General features: G+C 39.6%; 1 protein-coding gene across 2 annotated transcripts in view; it reads right to left on the minus strand.

The window, feature by feature from the left end:
- Nucleotides 1-12,382, minus strand: part of PGM2 (phosphoglucomutase 2) — a 34,451-nt gene that overhangs the window by 4,570 nt on the left and 17,499 nt on the right. For both annotated transcript variants that reach the window (XM_017527297.2, XM_037738015.1), the window contains exons 7-13: nt 10,454-10,643; nt 9,040-9,137; nt 7,689-7,869; nt 7,505-7,598; nt 6,160-6,289; nt 4,446-4,635; nt 1,956-2,089 (exon numbers count right to left, since the gene is read on the minus strand). In XM_017527297.2, coding sequence (XP_017382786.1) covers nt 1,956-2,089; nt 4,446-4,635; nt 6,160-6,289; nt 7,505-7,598; nt 7,689-7,869; nt 9,040-9,137; nt 10,454-10,643 — 1,017 coding nt within the window. The remainder of the gene's footprint in view (nt 1-1,955; nt 2,090-4,445; nt 4,636-6,159; nt 6,290-7,504; nt 7,599-7,688; nt 7,870-9,039; nt 9,138-10,453; nt 10,644-12,382) is intronic.

Below are 12,382 nucleotides of genomic sequence, written 5' to 3' on the forward strand. Positions count from 1 at the left end.
AAAAAAAAAAACAAAAAAAAAAACAAGCTTTATTGCTGCCGTACATTAGGTATGCTGGTGCCTGGCTTAAACCCTGACCACAGATCAGTCAACTGACACAGTGCTTAACGTCTCATTTAATAAATGGAAACAATGTTTTAATGAATACAATAAAAGAACAAATTTTCAAAGTTTTAAAAAATTAACTGATAAGTTAGTATTTGAATTTAAGTCCACTCAGTAAGCCATGTGAAAAATTTTAATACCATAAAGACTTAAACATTTAAAGTGTCATTATTACAAAGGAAAGCTTTCTGAAATATGATATGTTTTCATCAGATAATGAAAAGGAAAGGACAAAGATATAGAAAAAGGAGATCCTTAAGTTGGACTGTCCATCTGTTTTTAAAAGAAATAATACTAAATGAGAAAGAATTATAAAGAAATGTTTATGAAAAACTATATGCAATATAGCAGCAAAGAGCTTATTATCGAATGCATATGAAAACACAATTCTTGTATAATATTAAAATAAAATACTGGTAATCCAGAATTCTTAGAAAATGAACTTTTATACATTCACTTAATAGTTGAGTTTTTGCACTTTAAGCATAAAAAGGTTTTGAATGCAAAGGCATAGTGAAAAGATATTATGCAGTCCCATGACTTCTTAAATATCTCTTTATTGAACATCTGACATTTGAGAGCCATAAGCATGACTTTGTTGGACTGGAGCTGTATTCTGGGCTCATTTGGATATAGAATGCTATTTCCCTCATGATAAACTTACGGAGTGGTGAGCTTTCTAAGTTCTTGTGTCCATGTTTTATAGTGTTGTTTTGTTTTAATATTTCCTTCCCCTTGTCTAAGAAAAGTTTGTTACAATTCTTTCTCCATTCCTCTAATTTGCTATATTTAATGTGCTACTAGCTTGGCAATTTAAGATGCTCAGGAATTTTCATCTTCTTTTATTTGCATGAAATTCAAGTTTGATTCACAAGGCTGGAAAAACTTTTCTATGAGCAAAACTTTGGTTTGTCATACTGCAAGTGTAAAATTAACAGAATCAATTTTGAGGACTTCCAAAGGAAAAAAAAAAAGAACATAAAACATCTAATTAATAATATTTACACTGCTTACATGTTGTAATGATTTTTTGGCTATATTAGATTAAGTAAAATAAATTATTGAAATTAATTTCATTTTTTTTTTACTCTTTTAAAAAGTGACAAGTAGAAAATCAAAAATTGCATCTGTGGATTGAATTTTAGTTCCATCAGACAGGACTGACTTAATTCACCTTTTACAAAAACATTTCCTGATTTTCAACTGTATTCTGAATAGGGAAGTGCCGGTTAACTACATGCTGGATAGGCATGCGGCATCCCATTTACACACACTAAGGACATGCACTGAGCTTGCTAAGGTGCAAAATGTTAAGTTGTTAGCGACTGACCAACTCAGGCGCTTTACCGAGGTCACAGAAACTTGAGCCTGAAGCTACCAGCCCATCAGCACTTTGGCAGCAAGGACTCTCTCTGATGAGGCTCTCTGCACCCCCTCAGGAACCCAGCACAGACCTGTGTACAATGGCTACTCAAAGACATTTCTTGAATGCATGTAGAACAGATTATAATTTATTTTATCAGAGCCATAGGAAGACCAAAGTTTGAGAAAAAGAGAAAATCTCACTGGTGCTAGCCACCAATGAAAACTGTTTAGAAAAAGGCACTTTTATTACTACACTGAAATAAGGCTAAAATTTTCCCATACAAAGGAAGTTAGGACAAAAGTAAGAAAGTAAAAAGTAAGCTTTTTCCTGGAGCTCAGACTGGCTGTTAATATCACAATATTAGTGCAGGTTCCAAAACAGCATTTCTAATTAAACTACATGGAATATTTTACCTGTCATTTGAATAGGACCGGTTAGGAAGTCTGGGGAGTAAAAATCTCACCAGCTGCCACCCACGTCATACCTGTTTCCAGGCGGGGCACACAGCTCTGCATAGTACTTGATTTTGGGCTCTGTCCCACTGGTGCGCATGGTGGCCACGCCTCCATTAACAAAGCTGAAGGTGATCATTTGGCTGCTTTTACTAGTGGGAAGAATCTAGGAATGAACATACACATTATAAATTTAAATAGTAACAGACGATTCTGCCCTAACCAATATCTTCCCTTGATTAAGCAAGAAAACAAAGAAAAAAAAATAAAATAAATGCCAAACAAATCTATTGGTTAGAAAAGAAAAACATTTTGGAGGAAATTAGAATATGTACTCTACAAGAATGAAATACTAAATAACGATAATTTATGAAAATGTGGTATGCTACATGGAATACTATTCAGCCTTAAAAGAGAAGGAAATCCTGTCATTGGCAACAATATGGATGAGCCTGGAAGACATTATATGTTGAGTGAAATAAGCCAGGAACAGAAAGATAAATACTGCATGATCTCACCTATATGTGGAATCCAAAAAGGTTGAACTCACAGAGGCAGAGAGTAGAGTAGTGGTTACCAGGGGCTGATGGCGGGGGCGGGTAAGAGAGGGGAAGTTTGGGGAGATGCTTGTCGAAGGGCGTAAGGTTTCAGTTAGACAAAAGTAAAGTTCGAGAGACCTATTGTACAATATGGTGACTACAGCTAATAATGATGTATTGCATACTTGAAAATTGCTAAGAGAGTAGATTTTAAGTGTTCTCACTACAAATATGTAAGTATGTGAGGTAATACATGCTAATAAACTTGATTTAGCCATCACAATGTGTACATTATTTAAAAACATCAGATTGTACATTGTAAATATATACAATTTTTATTTGTGAATTAACATAACTAATTTTAAAAAAGAAAATTAAGTAACTTTGTGTATTAGCTTTTACTTCCCTAGTTCTATTGAAGTTATTAAAGTTTTCTTAAAACACATCATTTTGCAATAGATTTAAATAGAATAATATGCTACAAAAAAGAAAAAAACTAGACCATATTTTACTGTTACAAACTAAATCTTTGCAAAGAAAAGTCCACAAGGAGATTTTTTTTTAAAAAATAAAGCTTCCAGGCTGGAGTACAATGGCGTGATCTAGGCTCATCATAACCTCCACCTCCTGGGTTCAAGCAATTTGCTTGCCTCAGCCTCCCAAGTAGCTGGGATTACAAGCGCGCACCACCAAGTCTGGCTAATTTTTGTATTTTTAGTAGAGATGGGGTTTCACCATGTTGGTCAGGCTGGTCACAAAGTGATCCATCTGCCTCGTCCTCCCAAAGTGCTGGGATTACAGGTGTGAAACCCCATGCCCGGCCAATAATCTAAGGACATTCTTACTTTCTTCCCCCAAGCCCCTGCCATAATCAGCAACACTCTTCTGCTACCTTTGGGTCTTCTTTTGACTCCAGTGAAGAATCTGCGTGGTGTGAAGAATGCAAACGCAGGCTTTACAGCCAACAGCTCCCATACATTCAGGGAACAGAGTAAACTAACTAGAAAGCAAACAGTGGTTCTCAAGGTGAGGACCAGTTGCATCAGTACCACCTGGGACCTTGTTAGAAAAGCACATTTTTGGCCCCTACCCCAGATCTACTGAATAAGAAAGTCCAGGCGTGGGCTCCAGCACCCTGTTTTCACCAGCTTCTAGGTTACTGATGCTCCTACAAGTGGATGAACATCTGACAGGGAGAAAATGCTGGATACTGAGTCAGAAAACCCAGATTCTCCCTGGACCACTACCAACTAAGCTTTGTGACCATAGACAGGTTCCACACTTCTGAGCGCTTACTGCCTAAGGTACTAAATGACTACACGGGCTTAGATGACTAGTATGATCTCTCTTTTTTTGGGGGGTGGGGGGGGAAGAAGTCTCGCTCTGTTGCTCAGGCTAGAGTGCAGGGGTGCAATATTGGCTCACTGCAACATACGCCTCCCAGGTTCAAGCAATTCTGCTTCACTCTCCCAAGTAGCTGGGATTATAGGTGCCCACCACCATGCCTGGCTAATTTTTATATTTTTTAGCAGAGATGGCGTTTCACCATGTTGGCCAGGCTAGTCTTGAACTCCTGACCTCAAGTGATCCACTCACCTTAGCCTTCCAAAGTGCTGGGATTATAGCTGTAAGCCACTGCACCCAGCCTTGTTGAATCTCTTTTAGCTCTAGCCTGTGGTTTTTAACTTACCACACCCGACTAATTTTTGTATTTTTTAGTAGAGGCCAGGTTTTGCCATGTTGGCCAGGCTCATCTTGAACTCCTGACCTCAATTGATCTGCCTGCCTCAACCTCCCACAGTGCTGGGATTACAGGCATAAGCCACCACACCCAGCTTCCATATATTTTTTTACAGCTTATTTATAATCACACCTAAGTGGTTAAAATCAGCTTCAATTAATTGTATGATTAAATAATGTATTCAAATTATTTTAAAAGGTAAAGAGCAAAGAGGTTAGTTGATAAGAGAAGGCATTACTTACAGCTTTTTTATCAGGTTGGCTATCATCATAGCCAGTTGTAAGGTCCCTAATGGCAGAAATTTCAAATTTGCCACAAGCTTTTGGATAATTATGTTTTCCATCGTAGTTTCTGAGGTTTTCAAATAATTTCTTAATGGTGTCTTGATCATGGCAGATAAAATAGGAAGCTTTGGTAATATGGTAGCCATACCTATCAAACAAATACAAATTCATGCAATATGAGGAACAAATAATGTTGCAGGGTGGACACAGGACATGTACCAACCAGTGTATTCTAAAAGAAATATGGCTGGGCACAGTGGCTTACACCTGTAATCCCAGCACTTTGGAAGGCTGAGGTGGGCAGATCACCTGAGGTCAGGAGTTGGAGACCAACCTGGCCAACATGGTGAAACCTGGAATCTACTAAAAATTCAAAAATTAGCCGGGTATGGTGGTGTGTGCCTGTAATCTCAGCTACTCAGGAGGCTGAGGCAGGAGAATCTCTTAAACCTGGAAGGTGGAGGATGCAGTGAGCTTAGATCACACCACTGCACTCCAGCCTGGGCAACAAGAGTGAGACTCCATCTCAAAAATTGAANAAAAAAAAAAAAAAAAAAAGATAAAATAAATGTAATGGCCATAACTAACTCAAAAGGAATAATTTTTAAAAGACCATTAAAAAAGAGGTCCAGGCTGGGCACTGTGGCTTACGCCTGTGATCTCAGTGCTTTGGGAGGCCGAGGTGGGCAGTTTACCTGAGGTCAGGATTTCGAGACCAGCCTGGCCAACATGGTGAAACTCCCATCTCTACTAAAACTACAAAAATTAGCCAGGCATGGGCAAGCCTGTAATCACAGCTTCTCGGGAGACTGAGGCAGAAGAACTGCTTGAACTCGGAGGCAGAAGTTGTAGTAAGCAGAGATCATGCCACTGCACTCCAGCCTGGGTGACAGACCAAGACTGTCTAAAAAAAAAAGAGGTCCAACAATCTACCCCAGGGATCACCAAATGACTGCCTGGTCTTCCACCTGCATTTGCGCAGACAGCCCCGTCACACCTATCGCTTTCTGTATTGTCTCTGGATGCTTTTGCACCACACAGGCAAGGCAGAGTTGAGTAACTGCTACAAAAAGTGAATAGATGTATTATGAAGACATTTAGTCTTTTTTGACATTGGACACTTAAAATCACATTCTTTCATGTTGTCATTTAAGAGTTAATGCAATCAGAAATGGTAATTACTAAGTGGTTAAGTATCAAAAGGAAAAGGTGATCTCTTATTTGGTGTTTTTAAAATTTTTTTTTTGAGACAGTTTTGCTCTTGTTGCCCAGGCTGGAGTGCAATGGAGTGATCTCGGCTCACTGCAACCTCTGCCTCCCAGGTTCGAGCAGTCCTCCTGCCTCAGCCTCCTGAGTAGCTGGAGTTACAAGGTGCCCACCATCATGCCAAGCTAATTTTTGTATGTTTAATAGAGAAATCCAACATGGATTTCACCATGTTGGCCAGGCTGGTCTCAAACTCCTGATCTCAGGTGATCCACATGCCTCAGCCTCCCAAAGGGCTGAGATTACAGGTGTGAGCCACTGTGTCTGGCCTTACTTGGTTTTTATAAGAAATAGAATTCATTGCCAAAATAATAGCATTGGAAAGAATATTAACATCTTATGCATAAGTATGTAATAGAACATTTCAAAATATTATTTCAATCCAACAGAGTCAATAACAACTTACTCTACATAAATGGCCTTTAGTTGCTGAGACAAAGACAAATTCTTGGTTGCTAGAAAGCTAGCCAACTCTGCACTTATGACAGCGGCACTGACTCCATCTTTGTCCAGAACAAAAGGGCAGCACATGTATCCTGCAGAAACACACATTATAAATACATCCATACAATACTATGAATCCTGGCTATTGCATATTAGAGATTGTGCAGTGTTGCGTGCATGCATGTTTCTCATTAACTACCTTATGTTTAAGAATTTAGCCCAGTGCCTAGCACACAGCAAGCCTTCAAGAAGTTTTTGCTAAAGAACCTGCAAGATTTTCCTCCTGGCCACATGGTGCTTATTCCCTAGTCATGCAACTCCTTCCAGCTCATGAAATTGTTTCTAATTGTCCTAGTCAATACATATCTCTTTCTCCTCTGAATCCCAATAGTATTTATTAGTTACATTATTCATTTTGACATGTGGCCTATACTCTTGTGTGTGATTATTTAACTAAATCTATCTAAGCTGCTGTAGGCTAAGGTCAGTGTCATCTATTTCTTTTAGAGTCACTGAGTAATAGACATGCAATTAGTATTTGATAAATGAGTGTAAGGAAATCTTTTTTAAATTAAAAAGCTATAGAAAGACAAGTCTGCCAAATGTGACAACAAAAGAGCAGAGCCTGAACGATTACACTTTCTTCAGTTCATTAAGTCATGTGTGTGTTGGTGTTACAGAGAATATACAAATGAATACAAATAAACCTAATGCATAATAGTTTTTACTAAATTGATAGCTGAAAACGTTTGGTACAATGTGAATTTCAAATTTCCGTAGCTAGCTCTCCTTTCTGTTCATTTATATTGACAGTTTAGGACAAGCGCTTTTCTGTCAGTCTGGCTGGACCTGGGTCATCCTTTTGGGTGACTATCACTTTGATGACAGCAGCAAACCATGCCCTCCTTCTCCTTTCCTCTGGACAGACCCTAGCATAGATCCTCAATAGCACTTTCGGAGGAGGATGGACATTAAATACCACAGTGTTTAGGCCTGGATATTAAACGTCATAGTGAGGGAAACATCACAACTCTCAAAATACATGTACCAGCAGCCAAGCATCAAATCTCACTGTTCTCAGTCATCTGGCCAAAGGATTCTGACATGAATGACTTGGTTATTTTTAAGACATTCCTTTTGGCTGTAAATTATCTGAGATGTCAGTTTTGGAGTAGTACACTCCAACATTCAACCTGAGTACTGGAGAAGCAAAATAAACTGTTTCACTGTGGACCTTCTGAATCCCAATCCAAACCTTGTCCTTTTTCTTTTTAACCAATGCCTTCACTTTCACGATCGCTTCTTACCAATAGCTTCTTCAAATGCAAACAAGACAGTTTTCCCCTGGTCTATTAGCTGTTTGGCTCTGTTTCCCATCCACTTAAAGCCAGTTAATGTTTCCTAAAAGGATAATCCAAAACAGAAAGACAGGCCTTAGATCTTCTACGGAGCAGATGAAAGGAAAATGAGCGAGTCCCAGGAACACCTTACCTCAAAATGAAAACCCTCCTTTAGGGCAATGGCCCGCAAAATTTTGGAGGAGACGGTGCTAGACAACATGTAAGTGTCTTTGAGAGCGCTGCGATCCCGGTTCTTCTCTTTCCAAGATGTAAAAAGCCACCAGCCCAGGAGGGCCCCCAACTCATTGCCCGAAAACACTCTCCATTCACCACTGAAAGAAAAGAAACAAGAACAACAACGATTCATTTCCATGATCTTAAGGAAGACAGTAGAGTGTCATGGGGATAGAACAATTCAGCAAACAAAGCCCCAAAGTATTTTCTGCAAGGCTGTTCTTGTTATTCATCATCTTTAAATAACTGAGCAGAAATGTAAGTGCCATTTTACAAACATCTGAGCAGCTACCATATATATCAGCCAGTTTGCCCGAACAGACATCCTGTCTTTGAAGACTGTGTAAAATAAGTATGTCAGACATGACACACAATGCCTCTATATGAATCCTTTGCAAAGCCTTTGGTTTTAAATATAGCAGATATGCTGGCAAGATCCCCCATATCTACAGTAAATGTTGCTATCTCAATTTCTGGACTGGTCAGTGTTGCTGATTCTGAGAGGGGACATCTCAGTACCCCTTCAGATCTAGCTCGGTGGTCAGAACATCAGAGAAAAGTCGTGTGATTTCTGCTCCTTTCGGCAGTCCAGATGGCTAGAAGTAAATCTCACCTAAAAGGACGTATCACCTTAGCTTACCTTTCTCAACACTGATACAGAATTGAACCTGTTTTATGATAATCTAAAACTCTATCCTTTTAACAGCAGCACCCTCCTGCTCACAAAACATCACGCAGGCCACCTGACACCCAAAATTGCTCGGACCCTGCCTACCTTTCAACTTTACCTCCCACATACCTACTTCTCCTTTGTACAAACTCTCTGGTTAGACTTGTCTTAAACACTGTGGCGAAACCCCACAGGAATTCCTCTCTGGTCTGTCCAAACTAAATTCAGCATCTGCCTGAAGGTACAGCTCCCTCCTAAACCCCTCAGCAAATACTGAAGCACACAGCTAGCACCAAAGTACTTTACCCTCATCAGACACTGAGATATTACTTATAATAAAAATCAGTTATAAAATGAGAAGCTCCCAAATAGGAATTTCAATTTGAAATATACACTGGGTTGATTTACTCTGCATTATGCTTGCCAGTCATATACCCTCTCACCATTAGAAGACGCCACAGGAGATTTAGTGAAATGATCATTTGCAAAATAAATGGGATATGTTTCCAAATAGGTACCGTCTCCCCAGGAACATTTTACCAATGAAGAGATCATCCTTTATACTTTCTACAATACAGGTAATTGCAGTTAATTTTACCTGTCCTGCTTTTCTGCCACAGCAAGCCTATCAGCATCCGGGTCATTTGCTAACACAATTCTGGCCTTGGTTTTGTCAGCCAGGGCAAAAGATAACGTCTGAAAAAGAGTTTGAAAATAAAAGATTATTTAATCAAGAATCGAGCATATAGTAGTCTTTAAAAACATTCAGCTCCTTAAGAACTCAAAGAGATCTTTCCCCTCTTTGAAAGATAATACATGACACCAACCAATACCAGCTCCAGAAGTGAAATTTAGCAAACAAAAGCTAAGAGAAAGGTAAGCTCAGGTGATCCATCCTGATAGGTGAGATTTACTTCTAGCCATCTGGACTGCATTGCTGTGTGATCAGACTCACAAATAAAACAAAATAAACTGAGAGTCTGAATACCCCTGCTACCCTAACCTTTAAAAATGTTATAGGAATCATTCTGTAAGCATACTTCTTCATATCAGAAAAATGACAAGAAATAAAAATCATAACCTGATAAAACTTCACTCTATTATTGCTTCTTTTCGGCATTAGGGAGGCATGGTAAATTAAATTAAATTAACTGAATTTAAAGCACCATTTAGATTTCAGCTCTCATATCCTGATCCTGGGGTGTCTACTTTGAAAGATCGTTTAAGAAATTAATGACTAATGGGGCCAGGCATGGTGGCTCATGCCTGTAATCCCAGCACTTTAGGAGGCTGAGGCGGGCAGATCACGAGATCAGGAGTTCGAGACCAGCCTGACCAACATGGTGAAACCCCGTCTCTACTAAAAATCCAAAAATTAGCCAGACTTGGTGGTGCGCGCCTGTAATCCCAGCTACTTGGGAGGCTAAGGCAGGAGAATCACTTGAACCTGGGAGGCAGAGGTTGCAGTGAGCCAAGACTGTACCATTGCACTCCAACCTGGGAAATCAATTAAGACTCTGTCTCAAAAAAAAAAAAAAAAAAAAAAAAAAAAAAAAAATTAATGAATAACAAAAACGTATATTTCCTTTTTTTTTTTTTTGAGACAGAGTCTTGTTCTCTCACCCAGGCTGGAGTGCAGTGGTGGGATCTCAGATCATTGCAACCTTGACCTCCTAGGCTCAAACAATTCTAGTGGCAGCTTCCTGAGTAGCTGGATTATAGGCACGTAGCACCACATCTGCTAATTTTTGTATTTTTAGTAGAGATGGGGTTTCAGCATGTTGCCCGGGCGGGTCCTGAACGCCTGACCTCAAATGATCTGCCCACCTCGGCCTCCCAAAGTGCTAGGATTACAGGCCTGAGCCACCGCAGCCAGCCATATATACGTATTTCCAATTCTGAAATTAGTTTTTCTTCAGCACAATGAAAACACATAAAAATGTATGTTACTTGACAGTAATAATTTTGAATATAAAAGGAGATTTTATAATTAAAAAAAAAAATTAGGTTACCAAGACACCTTTCCCCTCTTCAGGATTCGGGTATTTCACTGTTGGAAACTCAGGATCCGGGTCTTTCTGTTCAGGAACAGCCTCAGGAGGAACAAGGTCAAAAGCCTTGAAAGCCGACTGCACAAAGTTATGACCCACCCCATGGACAGAGGTGTGCACGAACTTCACCTTTGTCTCCCTGTTCACGCTCCTAGAATCGGACACACCGAGGAATATGATAAAAGGTAGAAATAGGGCTCTCAAAACTGCAAGGTTTGCAAGAATGTACAGGACAAATGAATATCTTTCTAATTCCATTTCAAAGAAACAAAACGTATCCATTCTCTCCCAGATATATATATTCCCTTTCTCAACATAATCAAGTTTTAAATTCTCCTCTGTACTTATTTTCAGCAAATCTGATTATTTCAGGTTTTGTTTTATGTATCCCATCTACAGTGGGATACAAAGAAGAACCCCAAGCTCATGTTCCCACACAAGACTCCCTCCTGGCCCAACAGGTGCCCTGTCAGTGCCAGAGCCAGCCCAGGACAGTTCCAGGGCTCCATACATCCCTAAAGCAACAGGTCCCCAAATGTCCTTTATCAGCTTCAGGAATGATTTTCAAAATATCCCTTTTAACAAAATGTAATGGGTTATCCCATACCTAAAGATAGAAAAAATAAAACTTTTATTTTGGGAGGCCGAGGCCGGCGGATCACCTGAGGTCTGGAGTTCAAGACCAGCCTGACCAACATGGAGAAACCCTGTCACTACTAAAAATACAAAATTAGCCAGGCCCGGTGGCTCAGGCCTGTAATCCCAGCTACTCGGGAGGCTGAGGCAGAAGAATCACTTCAACCTGGGAGGCAGAGGTTGGGTGAGCCAAGATTGCACCATTGCACTCCAGCCTGGGCAACAAGAGCAAAACTCCATCTCAAAGTATAAATGAATAAATAAAAATAAAATAAAACTTTTTGTTTGCCAAGTAACAATCCTGTTTGGTACCATGCCATGACTTAGGGACTTCATGCAGACTAACAACAAATATGAAAATTAACAGGAGAAGTTACAGAAAAGTAAAAGACTTTAAAAATTTCTAATGCTCTGATGGCTGGAATCTTAAGTTATTATCCATTTCTTTTGAGAAGAAATAAATGAACAAGGTCTTCTCTAAGAGAGCCATGGTTTAAAACAAGCATACCTTGAAAACAAAATGCATCTGGAAAAATAAATATGTAAGATTAGAGAGGAAAAATCTGGAAAAAAAAACTCTCTTGGATTTAAAAATACGTAATAAACCTATAGTAATTAAAACAGCTTGGTACTAGATACAAAAAGGCAGATGAAAGGAACAGAAGAGAGAGTTCAGAAGTTAATCCAATTTGAAATAGAAAATGAACACAGACGAAACAATGCCAAGTGGTTAGCATGCTCTGGAGTCAGACTCTGAATTTAAATCCTGGAGCTCTGCCATCTATAAGCTATGTGACTGTTGGAGCTCTGCCATCTATAAGTTATGTGACTGTTGGCTACTAACCACTCTTCCTTGTAGTTTTCTCATCTACAACATGCATGATAGTGTATTAGAATTTACTGGCATTACCATAAGGATTAAAATGAAATATGTTGGCTGGGCGCAGTGGCTCACCCCTGTAATCCTCGCACTGTGGGAAGCTGAGGCAGGTGGATTGCCTGAACTCAGGAGTATGAGACCAGCCTGGGTAACATGGTGAAACCCCACCTCTACAAAAATACATAAAAAAAATTAGCAGGGCATGGTGGCGTGCACCTGTAGTCCCAGCTACTTGGAAGGCTGAGGCAGGAGCATCCTTTGAACCTGGGAGGTTAAGGCTGCAGTGAGCCAAGATCACGACACTGCACTCTAGCCTGGGTGACAACGTGAGACCCTGTCTCAAAAAAAATAAAAAATGTTTGTAGGATGTCTTA

Source organism: Cebus imitator, unplaced genomic scaffold (genome assembly GCF_001604975.1).
Source record: "Cebus imitator isolate Cc_AM_T3 unplaced genomic scaffold, Cebus_imitator-1.0 Scaffold47, whole genome shotgun sequence".
Lineage (NCBI taxonomy): Eukaryota > Metazoa > Chordata > Mammalia > Primates > Cebidae > Cebus > Cebus imitator.